Source organism: Bubalus kerabau, chromosome 5 (assembly GCF_029407905.1).
Source record: "Bubalus kerabau isolate K-KA32 ecotype Philippines breed swamp buffalo chromosome 5, PCC_UOA_SB_1v2, whole genome shotgun sequence".
Classification (NCBI taxonomy): Eukaryota; Metazoa; Chordata; class Mammalia; order Artiodactyla; family Bovidae; genus Bubalus; species Bubalus kerabau.
Genome location: NC_073628.1, coordinates 120,471,805 through 120,487,858, shown reverse-complemented (window position 1 = coordinate 120,487,858; position 16,054 = coordinate 120,471,805). Strand labels below are relative to the sequence as shown.

General features: G+C 41.6%; 1 protein-coding gene across 3 annotated transcripts in view; it reads right to left on the bottom strand.

The window, feature by feature from the left end:
* Positions 1 to 16,054, bottom strand: part of C5H1orf21 (chromosome 5 C1orf21 homolog) — a 246,881-nt gene that overhangs the window by 113,579 nt on the left and 117,248 nt on the right. For all 3 annotated transcript variants that reach the window (XM_055582917.1, XM_055582919.1, XM_055582918.1), the window contains exon 3: positions 3,683 to 3,777. In XM_055582917.1, the coding sequence (XP_055438892.1) occupies positions 3,683 to 3,777 (95 nt within the window). The remainder of the gene's footprint in view (positions 1 to 3,682; positions 3,778 to 16,054) is intronic.

Below are 16,054 nucleotides of genomic sequence, written 5' to 3'. Positions count from 1 at the left end.
ACAACCTTGTTAAATCTTTTCTATTCTCCCTGTCACCACCTTGATTCAGGCACATTATCTCTTGCAAAAACTATTGTGAATGATCTCCCACACTGATCCATATTATACCTGCTGAAATCACATAACTTTACTGAATCATAATCTCATGTGGCCAATCTCTTCCTTCAAACCTTCAAAGGCTCCCATGAATCCACTGAATTATTCTGGATCTCTTGCTGCTGCTGCTAAGTTGCTTCAGTCGTGTCTGACTCTGTGCGACCCCATAGACGGCAGCCCACCAGGCTCCTCTGTCCATGGGATTCTCCAGGCAAGAAAACTGGAGTGGGTTGCCATTTCCTCCTCCAATGCATGAAAGTGAAAAGTCAAAGTGAAGTCGCTCAATCGTGGCCGACTCTTAGCGACCCCATGGATGGCAGCCTACCAGGCTCCTCCATCCATGGGATTTGCCAGGCAAGAGTACTGGAGTGGGGTGCCGTTGACTGGACATCAAAGCTTTATGTATGACCCCATCTACATTTTGATTCTAATTCACCACTGCTCATCTACTGATGCCTTCGCCTGCCTCTTCCCACTCCACAAATAGGACAATGTGCTTTTTATTAAATACATCTTGCATTTTCCATCGCTGTTACTTCCACCTGGGGCACTCTTCCTCATTCTATCCTTTGAGGCCCATTTTAAAGGCCAGCTCTTTCATGAAGTAGGTCCTGATACCACACAGACAAGATAGCTGCCTCCTTTGATATCAGCAGGTCTCTGTGTTGCCTTTTTGGAGTCACTCTTGCTTTATTCATCTAACCCTGCTTTATTTATACTGAGTTGGTACTTACCTTGTTTATTGCAGTACAAGGTCCTTGTGGAGAGGGTCAGTGGTTTCCTTATTTTTGTGATTGTTTGAAGAGTTTGGTACAGAGCCTTGTACACAGAGGCACTCAGTAAGCTACTGGTCAACCTGAACATTCCTCTCTACTTTACTGTAATCTCCTTAAGAACAATGACCTTAAGGACACAGGGTCTCTCAATACATGTAAGGGCCTTGTGCATAATAGGTACTCAAAACTTAATTCGTTTAAGTAACCAGACACTGCACTCAAAATTTTATAACAACCGTCTTGTGTAATCCTTCTAAGAACACCATGAAGCACTGTCTTTTCCCTCAATGGATGGGCAGAGGTTTACAGAAGTGAAGTGACTGGATTCTGCAACGAGTCAGTGGCAGAGCTGAAATCTGAACCAAAGCAATTTCTGCTTCCAGAGTCCACGGTTGTCACCATCATGCCATATGCCTTGGTTATGTTTGCCAACTCCCCTTAGTTTCAACAATTTGGGTAAACAAAAAACCTTTTAAAAAATACTTCAAGCTACATCTTAAAATCATTCTTTGAAACATGAGAACATCTTGACTCTCAGATTATTTTAATGGGTGTAAAAATAAAGAATTGCTAAGTCTTTCTTATCCACTTTCCAATGTAAGCTTCAAATTTAGGAGGCTATTTGTTTTCTCAAATGATATGCATGGTTAGTACTTAATTATGCATCCCCCAACATGGAGGTGATAAGGGTCACATACCTCCAGATAACTGAAAATCATTTAATTTTGTGAAGCAGTCTAGAAATCTCAGAACCAAAAACAACCGTTAGTTCCCCATTTCCTTCTAAATCTTTAGATACCTCTTATTAGTCTGGACTCTGATTGAAGGGCAGAGTAAAAAAGTGTGGGGTTGGCATAGATAATCCATGAATAAATAAGACCAGAGATTTCTCTTTGTCTGAATCTCCCCATTCAGTCTGCATGGAAAAGCACTCGCACCAACTTTGGCCACAGTGCTGAAAAAGAATACTAGCCTCAAGGAGTCTACAGATTATGAAACTGGGAAGAAAAGAAAAAAAGTTGTATTGGCCCTAACAACATTGAGGAAGAACTCACAAGCTATAAGATAAAAGTCATTGCTTTCTTTAGGATTTCAGAGATACAAACATGGAAAGGAGACAGTTACATCTAAGAAACAGCTACTGGCTAACTGGTCACCCGTGTCTCCTTAGCATTTAATGGAAATACTATTACTCAAGATGAGATTTATAACAAGATGAAATTATGTCAAGCAAGGACAAACTCTGATTTTCAGTAAAACAGAGTGGAAAAATGACCACTGATGTTTCAGCTACTCAAATATTCTATGTATCTATTCAAAGCACAACAATTTCTATATAAAAAGCCTGATAATATTAATTTCACTGTTTAGTCATAGCTACCTTTTTCTGGATTTAAGTTCAGTTCAGTTCAGTCGCTCAGTCATGTCCGACTCTTTGTGACCCCATGAACTGCAGCACGCCAGGCCTCCCTGTCCATCACCAACTGCCGGAGTCTACCCAAACCCATGTCCATTGAGTCAGTGATGCCATCCAACCATCTCATCTTCTGTCATCCCCTTCTCCTCCTGCCTTCAATCTTTCCCAGCATCAGGGTCTTTTTAAATGAGTCAACCCTTCGCATCAGGTGGCCAAAGTATTGGAGTTTCAGCTTCAACATCGGTCCTTTCAATGAATACCCAGGACCAATTTAACTGTTGATGTTAAAACGTAAAGTATGATGAACCTCTGTGACTTAAAGGATACCTTAAAATCCAAATCCCGTTTATGAAGTAAAATTTTATCAAAGTATTTTGGCTCCTTTAAAATGATCTCAAATATTCAGTTGTTGATACTTGAGTACTGCAAGTCATAGGTTCTATATTCAGAAAAGAATAGAGGAAAAAGAATGAGCCTGTTATGTTCATTAGTGTATCATGGAAAATGACAGCCTTAAATACTCATGAGCACTGGTTAACATTCTGCCAACTCCCTCTGCTGTAGCAGAAATCATAAAAACAAAAACAAAGCACAACATGGAAAAAGGAGTTTAAGTCAAGTGAAAATATTTATGACACTGCAAGCTTCTTAAAAATGTATTCACTGAAACATGAAAAAATAGCAGTAATTAATCCCAAAATAAAAGAGAAAAACAATGTTGCTCCAACACAACTGAATAAATGCATATTCTTAACAATCTGTAATCTCTTAAGAAATCAGCTAATATGATAGTGTATTAAATGTTTTTTCAGAGATGAAATATTAAGGTACAACATGTTTATTGATTTGTTTTAGAGGAAGAGGTTTCTAACTATCTGTTTCAGATCATTAGAATTCTCACATTCACTCAAAACCCGTAATACCGTTAATACCGTGAATGTGAAGTACTGTTTGATAAAGACTTACCTTCTAAGTACCTTATTTTCCTTTGAAAGGTAACTTCCTTAAAACACTACATATCAACAATAATGAAACTTAGCCATTCACTCTGATCTGCATTGAGTTAAAGGATGCAAAGGGAAAAAAAAAAGGTCCTCCCCCCATAAAACTCAATCCTACGTCATGATTTTTCCTTTAAATTTAATCATTTTGAAACATTAAAAATTTTGCTGTTTCTCCTGGAGCATCCTCTATCAAGATTAAAGAAGGGTTTGTTTGAAAACAAATAGGATACAGGAGTAAATGGTGCAGCTTCCAGGCAAGCTATAAATAGCAACGGCATTTTCAAGAAATCTTGCGCTGGAGCGTTACGTTGCAGTTTAAACATGCAGTGCAGATTTTATTATAAAGTTGTCACCAAAATTCATTGTTATACAAGAAATGCAGTTCTTACCAAGTTTTCTTGGTTCCTGGCTGCTATTTTCTGCTCCTCTTCTGCCCCATTTTTCATGTATTTGACCTCTTCCACCGGTTTGATCCTATACTCATCTGAGTGCCAAAAAAAGAAAAGAGATTTTATAATTTTTTTCACAATGGTAGAAAGTGTCAGGAAGAAAAGCCAAACAGCACAATTTGTTAGAGCCTTTTTCCCTGTGGCCTTTATATATGGTTCATTTGAAACAATCTGGAAGATGCTTAACTAGCCTCTTTTTATGAAGTGCTCTCCTCTGTCCACTGGGAAAAGTTCAGCATCATGAAGGCAGCTATGAAAGTGGCACTGCCTGGTCCTTTTACAGAGAGCAGATGGTGTTAGTGGAAACGGAGGTTGTTCCATCTCCAAAGACCATTTGAAATTTATATGTAATAGGGCATATCACATAATGATCTACGGAGATTTTCCTCCATGAGAATATTAGTTCAAAATACCTGTGGCAGCAGTTGTTATACAGTACATCCACACCTAAATTTTTATCTTTGGAAAAAACAAAGTAAAAGCAATGAGCTTGACTGATCAACAAATAGATGTAAACAATTGGAAGTTGAAATTTTCCTATTGATGATTCACATATTAAATGTGCAACAATCTCCAACAATTTCATATGATATATACAGACTTTTTCTTAACCTCTCTGTAAAGTCACACACGAGAGGAGCATGGCTCTAATTGGTAGGTGTATCAGTCAAGGCTGGAGAGTAGAGTTGGCCATGGACAGGACCTGGACTTTGCAACAGCCAGAGAAAGACAGTACAACAAATTCCAATATCGAAACATAGCATAGGTCAAACTTGGGAAAACTTGCAATTAAAGTTCTTTTCCAGGAGAGAGGTTTGGTGACGACAATGCTGATACTTTCACCAGATTTCTGTCACCAGGAAATGACGTAGGTACACTAAGGTCAAAAACAGGCGTGACTTTGAGTCATCTTTAGTATTTGGGGAGAAAAATCACAGACATTATGGAATTAGAAAACTTCATCAACCAATAAAATGATGATTGCCTAGCAAAGGGCATGGAATAATGTCTAGAACAGGCTATCTACTAGATAGATATCTATCACTAGGAAGTTGCTATATAGTTTCTTATTCTCTGCAGTTCATTTGCTACAATGCCTATGCTGCTAAGTCACTTCAGTCGTGTCCGACTCCGTGCGACCCCATAGACGGCAGCCCACCAGGCTCCCTCATCCCTAGGATTCTCCAGGCAAGAACACTGGAGTGGATTGCCATTTCCTTCTACAATGCATGAAAGTGAAAAGTGAAAGTGAAGTCGCTGGGTCGTGCCCGACCCTCAGTGACCCCATGGACTGCAGCCTACCAGGCTCCTCCATCCATGGGCTTTTCCAGGCAAGAGTACTGGAGTGGGGTGCCATTGCCTTCTCCGTACAATGCCTATATTCTTACATAATTTCTTACCTTATTATTTATAATACCATTTCCAAAATAGTTTCAGGCTTCCTCATACTATCCCTCAATATGCTATACCCCAAAGATGTTTGTTATGGTAATATTTCTTTAGTAATTATGCTGTTCCGATGTTTCTCAAAATTATCATCCTTATGAAAGTAATATATTTGCACATTTCTGAATCAAGATTCCCTATTCAGAGGCCAATTGTTTTTTCCTTCTGACATTTCAAGGTAGTTATTGATCCTGCTTCTTTCTAAAGAAATTAGAAAGAGTGGTACAAGTTTACAGTAACGAGTCCTTTAGGAATACCACATCCTAAATGTATTAACAAGTTAATCAGTGGGTTCTGATCCACAATTACAATGTGTAAGAATTTCACATTTCAATTTGGTATGCAGAAGAGAAAAAAAATGAAAGTAAATCAATAAAATTGGTGCATTTAATTAGGAATTATTTACTCAGAAGTAGGAAAAGCACTTGTTAATTGAAAAGAAAAGACACTGACTAATTATGCCTCCAGTACAATTATATAGAGATAAAAATAAACGGGAAAATATAGCTAAAGAGGGACTCCCTAACTTCAGTTTGGAACATTAATATTTATAAATGATAGTTCACTGGGATAATTACTAACATTTAACTTAACTAAATTATGATGTTAATGACTTACGGTGAGTCTCTGATTACTTAAATTACACATACACATACCTATTTTTTTAAAACACAATTCCAGCAGACTCTATGATTTTGTCTAGAGGACACACAACCTCATGTGATAAGATGGGGAAAGCACGTTTTAGGTCCTAAGCAGAACCTTCTGAAAGAGCCTTCCAAAAGATGGCCCTTTGCTTGCAGCACGGTAAAAGGTCTCTCCTAGGGCCTCGCCAGCTGTCCCTTCCCATACCAAGCAACAGCTCATAGCAGACACTCTCTAAACAGAGGAGTGATATTCAAACTTCATTCTCTTTTTATCCATCCAGGAAACAAAACTCAATTGAAAGTAGTAGAAAAACTATTAATATTTTTCTAATACTTCTCTTCAGTGAAGAAAAGCTGCTGACTACATGACTTTCAAGGCAGCATTATCCCACATACAGACTTTCTATAACATCACCAGTTTAGAAAGAGGATAGGTTTTAGTGTGTCATTAACAAACACGGCTGGCTAGCCAATGCCAATTTCATGGAACACGCTATGACTGGATAAAAAAGAAAGAAAAAAACAAACAGCCACGTCTGCAAAGCCAGACCTATCATTATTACTTACACAACACACTGCACAAAATCCATCACAGTGTGAAACAAAAAGCCAGCAAGGCCCTAAGATAAACCACAGCCTGTACAAAGCCAAGACTTAAAAACGGTCTGTCAAATCTCTCAAAGGCTCATGCTGGGGATGAAGATGCCCATCTGGAAATAGACAACTTGTCAACCAACGTGTCACACATTTCCATGGCAATGCCGCCTTCATGAATGACACTCTGGGTGGATGAACAGCGCATTTCAGGCGATGGCCGTGACATGACCACCACAGAAATCCATTTTGCCTTTTATCTGGGGCACAGGGGAATCCGTGGGGGATTTTAGGCCCCCTTCAACAGATTCCACACTGGAGGGAATTAGCAGAGCCACTGTTAACAACCAGAGAGTCCTGGTGACAGAACAATGTGCCAACTTATTAAGAGGAGTGAAAAGCAGACCGTCTTCCTCCGGCTCCCTCACACCTGTTCACGATTTTTCTTTTCTTCTTGTTGATCTTGTCAGGTGGCTTATTAAAATGCATGTCAGAAACAGTAGGCTAACACCCCATTTCAAACCTGCTCCCCCTTCTCTCTGTGTAAATAGTTGCAGGCTATGCCAGTCAAAATATATCTGGGGTAGAAGCCCTGCTGTGGTGATAGGATATTATTCCTCAGATCACACCAGAGAGGGGCAGCTCCATCAAACTAAAGACAACTGTTTCCCACCAAATCTTTGGACCTCACTTTTGACATAAAAGGCAAGGAGATCAAATCAATGAATCCTCAAGGAAATCATCCCTGAATATTCATTGGAAGGACTAATGCTGAAGCTGAAGCTCCAGTATTTTGGCCACCTGATGCAAAGAGCCGACTCACTGGAAAAGACCCTAATGCTGGGGAAGATTGAAGGCAGGGGAAGGGGACAACAGAAGACGAGATGGTTGGATGGCATCATCAACTCAATGGACATGAATCTGAGCAAACTCTGGGAAACAGTGAAGGATGGGGAAGCCTGCTGTACTGCAGTCCATGGGGTCACAAAGAGTCGGGCACAACTTGGCAACTGAACAACAACAAATATGCATATAGAACCAAGTTTTTAGAGCTAGAAGGGAATGAAATGGTTTGACTTGGTTTTAGATGGTATGGAATCATCACCACTTTCTAGATCCTATCAATTCTTCCATTGTTAATAACTCAACTGGCCCCTAACTGTTTCTCTCAAGCTTTGCAGACAAAGATCTGCTACAAGGTTACATTTATAATTGAGGGAATGGACTTTAACATGAGACAATTAGATGGAGGTGAGTGCTGGAGTGAGTTTATAATGCCAAAATTATTAAACAGTTAACATTTCGCATAAAAGTACATATTAGGTAAGGAAGAAGAAAGGCAAGAGTTCTAGAAATGCTGCTCTTTGAGGTAAGAATGGCTCTTACAGTTGTTTCCTAGAATGGTGAAATTTGCATCTACTTTCACACCTTCTTACTCCATCTTCTCATCAATGACATATGTACCAAAATAAACCGCATCTTTTCCGGGACTGTTTCAATTTCAAAAACTCTGTGCTAAAGTCCTCATATCAAAATCTAACATCTGTCTGGGCATCTTCACTGAATGCTCTGGATTGCTTCTTCATTCAGAATTTGCCTGAAGATTCTCTAGTAGACTACTTATTATTATATGCTCAGGAAAACATGAGGACTTAGGAAAAGAGGTAAAAGAAGTATTTACAAAAATAAACAAACCAATTAAAAGACTAAACTATGCTGCTTCTTAATATAAACTCACTCCCCGTAGGTTTCTCCCACTGAGCATACTGTCTACCAAACTAACTAAATTCAAGTCCCCAAATCCTGGCACAACTTCAGATTCTTCCCTAAGATCTTTTTCAAAAAACTTAAAAAAAAAATTTATTGGAATATAATTGCTTTGCAATGTTGTGTTAGTTTCTGCTGTACAATGAAGTGAATCAGCTATATTTATACATATATCCCCTCCCTCTTGAGCCTCCTTCCCACTCCCACCCCATCCCCCTCATTCTATCCATCTAGGTCACCATAGAGCGTCGAGCTAAGCTCAGTCTGCTATACAGCAGTTTCCCACTGTTTTACACATGGTAGCTTGGAGAAGGAAATGGCAACCCACTCCAGCATTCGTGCCTGGAAAACCCCATGGAGCCCGGCAGGCTACAGTTCATGGGATTGCAAAGAGTTGGACACAACCGAGCAATTGAGCACCACCACCACCAGCATGTATATATACACACATATATATTCTTTCAAGAGATGGGTACTCATGGTAGCTAAAAGCTTAGCCTCAAGAGCTATTAATAGAATGACTGGCCATATGATCTTGGGCAACTTCCTCAATGCTTTCTGTGCTTTGGTTTTTTCATTTGTAAAATGGGAATATTTATAGTACTTAATCTCACACATGGAGCCACATGAATTAACACATGAATATACTTAAAACAGTGCCTAGCCCATAACAAATGCTCAAAAAATACTGGCTGTTGCTTTAGAAACAGAACCCTGCTGGTTCTGCAGGGAATACTATTTCTAATGCACAAAATCCATCAAAAATGGCAACCCACTCCAGTATCCTGGCCTGGAGAAACCCATGGACAGAGGAGTCTGGTGTGTTACAGTCCATAGGGTCAGAAAGAGTTGGACACAACCGAAGCAACTTAGAACACAGCACATAAAAACAACAAGCATCATGTAAACATCAGTAATTAATTTAATCAAAATGGTGACTTAACTCTGTTGATAAATGAGAGGAAATGATAAGGGGGTATAATTGTCCATGATAAGCCTTCAGTATTTTTTTTAACTATGTACATATAGTGCTTTAATTAAAATAGAACATGATTTTCAAAGAACAGTAACTTTTATGATAGGAAAAAGAAGAGTGATCATTATTTGAGTGAAACCAGGGTTACAATAAAATAATTCTCCTCTATCTTCCTGTATATCCTAACTCAATTATTGCCATTGGCACAGCTCCTCGTCTCAGCCTTCCTCGAGGGCACAAGAGTGAATGGGTGAGGTTCCAATTCAGAACAGGCAGGGTGATTGTTTTTAAAGAAAGAAGGACAGAGGTTGCTAAAAAAAAAAAAAAAAAAAAGCCACTTTGGGAAAACCCTTTTTTGGAAGGACAAGAAGGCAGAACTCTATGGCACTATAAAATAAAGATGGATGGCAAGCCTGGTCAGTTACACCGGGAAATGTGGCCTCCTCCTTTGGAGGACTCCACCCATCAGCTGTTCATGCCTCCATTTGCTTATTCATTCCACACTCACCTCACGTCTGCTGTATCTAAGCCGTCGTCTTTCTCAGGGGCTCACTGGATGCTGTCTGGGTGGATGAGGTATCTGTTTTTTCACTCAAAGTGTCTGGCACACTGGTGTTTAATAAAACTTGTTTTTTTTTTTTTTTTTTTAAAGAGAGAAAACCTAGAGACCTGACTTCAGTTCACAGATGAATAAAATTTACCCCAATCAGTGCTTCAGTTTTGTTTGTCTGAGGTGTCCCTTTTTCCCCTTGCTGGATTCTCCAGTGAAGAAAAAAAGATATCTAATGAAAAATAAAAACAAAAAAGACCAATGCCATTCTTTACATTTTTGCAAACAAGTGCAATGGGTGTGAAACTGCTATTTCACCTTGACCTTTTCGCTGTGATGTCCTCAGTGTGGAAGTCTTGGCTGACGTATATGCAGGTTTTTGAGCTAAAACTTGTATTATTCCCCTATCTAGAATTTCTTTCCTAGTCTCTCAGTTGATTCAAAGACTATTTGAGTCCAAGTTTCATTATCTTTACGAAATCTTCAATCTCTTTGGACTACAAGTATCTCTTCTGCCTCCAAATTTCTAAGTTCTTACTTTTCACTTTTAAAATTTGCCCCAAACACCCTTAGTGTTATTTCCTTCACATGTGAAGTGATTTCAACTAATTGTAAACTTCTCCAAACGAAGAGACAATTTCATTTCCAGGCTACTCCATGGAAAACCCAGTTAATTTCATGTAGCTAAACGATTCAATATAGGCACCAGCAACCTCATTAGTAGGGTGGTCATGTGATCCAAGGAGATGAAGAAGGAGAAAAGAAACACTTTCTTCTCTTTTCTTTGATGTAAAGCTTGACTTGAACCAAAGCTTTAAATGGGCAGTTTGTCTTTGATGTCAAAGAACCTCCTCTTCTGAACCCAACTTGCATCTCCTTGTAAACCTCTCCCCATCCTCCCCATTCTGCAGTTTTCTCAGCCTACTGCCTCTACCCACTTCTCCTGTAGCATTACACTAAGTCTATTTTTCAAACTTACACCTTAGCCTTTTTTTTTTCCCGGTGCCCCAATAAAGATGATTTGTGTTAAATCAGGAATCACTAATTGGTGTACTTCTAAGACATTCAACATAAAGGAAAAATTTTGAGGCTTGACGTGTGTTCTGGCTGGGAGTTGGGTGAGGGTCCATAGTTTCTTAATTGGGCAGGAAAGTCACTGCTGGCAATCCAGTCTCATCCATCCTTTATCTTTTTTGGAGCTGCTGAGCTTTTGAATCTGTGGGTTGCTGCTGTTGATCATATTTGGGAATTTTTCAGCTAATATTCTCCATGCCTCCCTTCCTGTCTTTACACAGCTTGTAAATGGGGAGCTGCCTGACTTCAGAACCCACTCTTTACTGTTATATCATTGGAATATGCTTTGGAACTTATCTCACCTCTACCATCATCCTAATCTCCAAGATAACAGCTGTGGTTCTTAGTTTTGCAACAACAGGTCAGTGCCTAATAGCTGTTGGACTGAAGAGAATTTTGACACAGAAGCATTGAAGGCTTTAATGCCCACAGCATGCTGCTGCTGCTAAGTCGCTTCAGTCGTGTTCGACTCTGTGCGACCACATAGACGGCAGCCCACCAGGCTTCCCCGTCCCTGGGATTCTCCAGGCAAGAACACTGAAGTGGGTTGCCATTTCCTTCTCCAATGCATGAAAGTGAAAAGTGAAAGTGAAGTTGCTCAGTCGTGTCCGACTCCAGTGACCCCATGGACTGCAGCCTTCCAGGCTCCTCCTTCCATGGGATTTTCCAGGCAAAAGTACTGGAGTGGGGTGCTATTGCCTTCTCCGGCCCACAGCGTATCTAACCCTGATTCACTTCTAAACCCTCCTCACCTGGAAAGCTCTTATTCAGGACAGTCTGAAAACTTACTCTGGGCTGGCTCTGAGCTGAGCAATGGCAGATGGTGTTGAAGGGAGGGAACGGAAGAGGCTAGGAAACAGTGCCCGAGAGAAACCACTGTCCTGGGAGAAGGCTTGTGCTCTGGGAAACTTTCTACTACCTGGAGCATATTCCTCAGGTTAGACTGACCCTAGACTGACCGCATAACTAGGCTGACCATATTCCACTTGGCTACAGTCCACCAGGATGGACTAAATCTGGAAAACCTTATACACAAAGCAGAGACTCAACTGAAGGACCTCACAGACCACTAGCAATTCTAAGTCAGGCAGTCCCTTCACAATCATTACTATATCCTCACTTGCAGAAAACGATTTTGCCCTTTCCAATGTAATAGTTATCATTAAACAATTTCTAGGATAATTATGAAGTGCCCATTCTAAACGTTTTGAACATTTCTAAAATAAGGTTTCGGTGCATTTAGTACTAAATACTCTTGGTTCTTTTCAAAATGTGACTCAAATCAACCTAATAAAGGAAAACTAACTTCAAAATAAGATTGATACATTAAGTGCTCACGGTCTAAGAATATAAGCTGTTAAAAAATTACAAAAGGGAAATTATGTTTTCGGACCTCATATTTATGGAAGATTAAAGCCTGGCCACTGGGTTTCCACTAGGGGAATTAGGCAGATTGTATATATTTGTATCCCATGGACTGTAGCCTTCCAGGCTCCTCTGTCCATGGGATTCTCCAGGGAAGAATACTGGAGTGGGTTGCCATTTCCTTCTCCAGGGGATCTTCCTGACCCAGGATGGAACCCGGGTCTCCTGAATTGCAGGCAGATTCTTTACCAATTGAGCTACAAGGGAAGCCCATGTATTTGTTCACATCCCCCTTTATGATATCTCATAACTGAAAATTGTTAATGTCACTCACAAAGCAAGTTTTACATGCCTACTTTGTTCTTGCCTGGAGAATCCCAGGGACGGTGGAGCCTGGTGAGCTGCCGTCTATGGGGTCACGCAGAGTCGGACATGACTGAAGCGACTTAGCAGCAGCAGTGAAACCTAACACTGGGACATATTTGAAAACCAGAGATAGACAAAAGATATAGTCTTGTTCAGTCTTATAAAACTCATTTCAGCACATCTTCACTAATAAAGGGTGCTATCCTTTTTAAAAAATATGCAATCAACTGAGGGGTGAAAACAGTATCTAGTTTTCATTTTAGTTTGATGTTTCAAAATTTACTAGTGATACTGAATACTTTTTCCCTGTTTGGATCATTCAATTCACGTGTACTCCCTTCTTTCTGATATCCTTTGCCCTTTTTCTCTAGTTGGAGTTGTAGCATTTTTCTTATTGACTGCTATGAGCTCTCTGCAAACTATACCCATTTATGGATATACTTCTGGCCCCAAAAGGTCTGTGCAAAAGCACCTCTTGAGTTTCATTCAGACAGGAGGAGGCAGAAGGAACTAACTCCCTTCTGTTCTTCAGTCAAATGCTACACTATCTTTTCTGTGTTCCTTTCCTTCTTTACTTAAGCAGCATTCACTGAGCACCTAGTACATGCCAGAGAACAGAGTACTCAGTCCTGGGCAAAGGAGGCAGATGCTGTACTCAAGGAGCTCACAGCCAGTGAGGGAAAATTTAAGAAAATGAGCAAATGAGAGTGTAGTCCATCTGCAGCCATAAAGCACAAGTGTGGGGCTTCCCCAGCGGCTCAGCGGTAAAGAATCTGCCTGCAATGCAGGAGTGACAGGAAACACAGGTTCAATCCCTAGGTCAGGAAGATCCCCTAGAGAAGGGCATAGCAACACACTCCAGTAATCTTGCCTGGAGAATCCCATGGACAGAGGAGCCAGGCGGGCTATGGTCCACAGGGTCACAGAGTTGGACACCACTGAAGAGACTTAGTATGAACACACAGAGTGGTTGCAATAAGAAGAGAAAGGAGGGACCCCTTAAGAAAGGTTGAGGAGAGTCTTGGAGGAGGTAACATAACTCAGAGGAGTACTAAGGAACACTAAGGTGTGTGAGAAGAACAGATCTAGGTAAGGGGACAGTGAGTTCAACAGCCAGAGAGAACATGGCCCACAGGAACAACACAGAGAGTTCTAGTACAGCCAATATGCAGAATTCGGGGTGGGGGGCAGGTGGGGGTTGCTGCCTAGAGACATGTACAGAAGGGAGGCTGTAGGGCAAGTGCAGGAAGAACTGGGATGCAAATCCCACCAGAGTCAGGCTCCGCGCCAAGGGGGTATTGACTTCCCCCACCAGGTACCAGACTGAAGCTGCCGTTACAGCATAAGCTTCTGTCCTCAGCCATCTCCTCTGGAGAGACCCCAACCATTGTAATCCAAGGCTTTCTGCCTCTCTGAAAGAAGACTCAGCGAAGGTGGAACACACATGAGCCAGGGGAGGTGGGCCAGTCAGCTGAGGAAGGTGAGGAAGGACGACACCTGGAGGAGAAGACAGGCCAAGAGCCAGTGGCCACTAGGAGTCTCAGGAGGGTGGAGTCTTTACCTGGAGTCAGCTGGCAGGGCTGGAGCTTAAGTACAACATCTGCCAGAACCTGTTTGCTGCCTCCTGGAGAGTCATGCCTTCACCTAGGGATGGGGAGGTACCGAAGCTTGCAGAACAGGGAGTGCTTGGGATGGGCTGTGATTTGTCCTGGGGCAAAGGAGCTGCCAGTGAACCTGACCCCAGCTGCTTCCCCTTTGGCGGGACAGCAGTGAATCAGAAGGGACAGAGCACCGGCTCAAAGGGCCCTTCTCTTCTGGACCTGGCATGGTGACTTCCCAGCTGTGTGCCGTGGAGGCAGGGGAGAGAGTGAGCTGAGTGTGCTGAGATGCGTATGCGTGGGTGCTACGGCCTCTCAGCATTCTTAGGGTCTTGTTCACGTCTTTGAAGGTGCCCACAGCTGCAAGGATGCGAAAGTGGTAAAGCTTCCCTCACTACAACGCCTTCAATAATTAAGACTGGACCTGCAGGTCCCATTCCTGAATCATTTAATCATTTCAGAGGCCAGACAGCACGTCTCTTCCATTCATTTGGGGCTTGTTATTCAGTGATGGAGCTTCCCAGGTGGCGCTAGTGGTAAAATATCTGCCTGCCAATTCAGGAGACGCAAGAGACTTGGATTCAATCCCTGGGTTGGGAAGATCCCCTGGGGAAGGGAATGTCAACTTACTCCAGTATTCTTGCCTGTAAAACCCTATGGACAGAGGAGCCTGGCTGGCTACAGTCCATGGGGTCACAAAGAGTTGGACACGACTGAGCAACTGATCACACATTCAATGACCAGGGAATTATTAACCAGTCATTAAAAGTCCCAGAACATTCATCTTTTGACATACTCTGACTAAAGATATACACCAGTTAATATACGATAATAATTCCCAACCAAGAGAGAGTGGTGAGTCCTTCACAGACAGTAAAGGCAGGTGTGGCGGTTCTGAGAGTCATTCACTCAGCTTCTCTAGAGCCCTGCTCTGTCTCTTCAGGAGTGCTGGTTCTCCACCAACCACGGAAAAGCTGGAGACCAGCTAGGTCTTCTCTGCTCTTCTTGGCGGGGTTCCTGTTGTTCTTGATAACCATTCAAAAGAAGGCTTGTCCAGCCATCTCTCCTCTTCGCTAATCCTCATGCCAGTCCGATGAGGCTGGTACTACAAGCCCCTTTCCACAGTTGCAGAGATCAGTCCTTGATTGGCTGGTCAAGTCGCAATGCTGGTTCTAACCCAGGTTGCTTGGAATCCAGGGCCAGGCTCCTAACCATTAAGCCAGTTCTTTTTTTTAAACCACAAAGCACAGGAAACAATCACTTTGGGAAATGATACAGGCATAAAGTATGAACAGACTCAGAAAGGATCTGAACACATTTGGAAATCAAAGCGATATAAATAAAAGCTATACAGATATCTAACCAAAAGTTCATGGGTAACATCAGGGAAACTAGCAGACCCCTCCCTCATCAGGTGTTAGGAGTCTTTGTTGGTGGAAGATATTACCCCTGTGCTCCTTAAGTTAGGAATCAATATGCCATCCAAAGTAAGGGCTGTGAGACCTTTCATTACAATGGCAATTTGATCGCCACTGCATCCAATGATGAAAACCAAAGCTCTTCTCCAATACTGTAGTAAATACTGCAGTATCTTTGCAAAAAACTTTGTATTTTGAAAGGTAACTTCATTTTACGGCTTCTGTTATACACTATGACTTTGATATATGATCTTAGCAATAAGATCAAGAAAAGATCTCTTCCTTCACTGGAGTAAGGAGGAGGAGGAGGGACTGAACGCAGGAGAGGTAGGGATGAGGAGGAGTGAGAGAAGGAGGATGAGAGCTATTATTTATTGAGTCCCAGATGCAGTTTGGAAAATCTGTTATACCACAACCCATTTAATACTCCCAGGGCTCTAAGAAAGAGAAGCATGTCTCCATCACAAGGAAACGTTCACTCATCCAGCTGTACCATCGAATATGTGGTGGG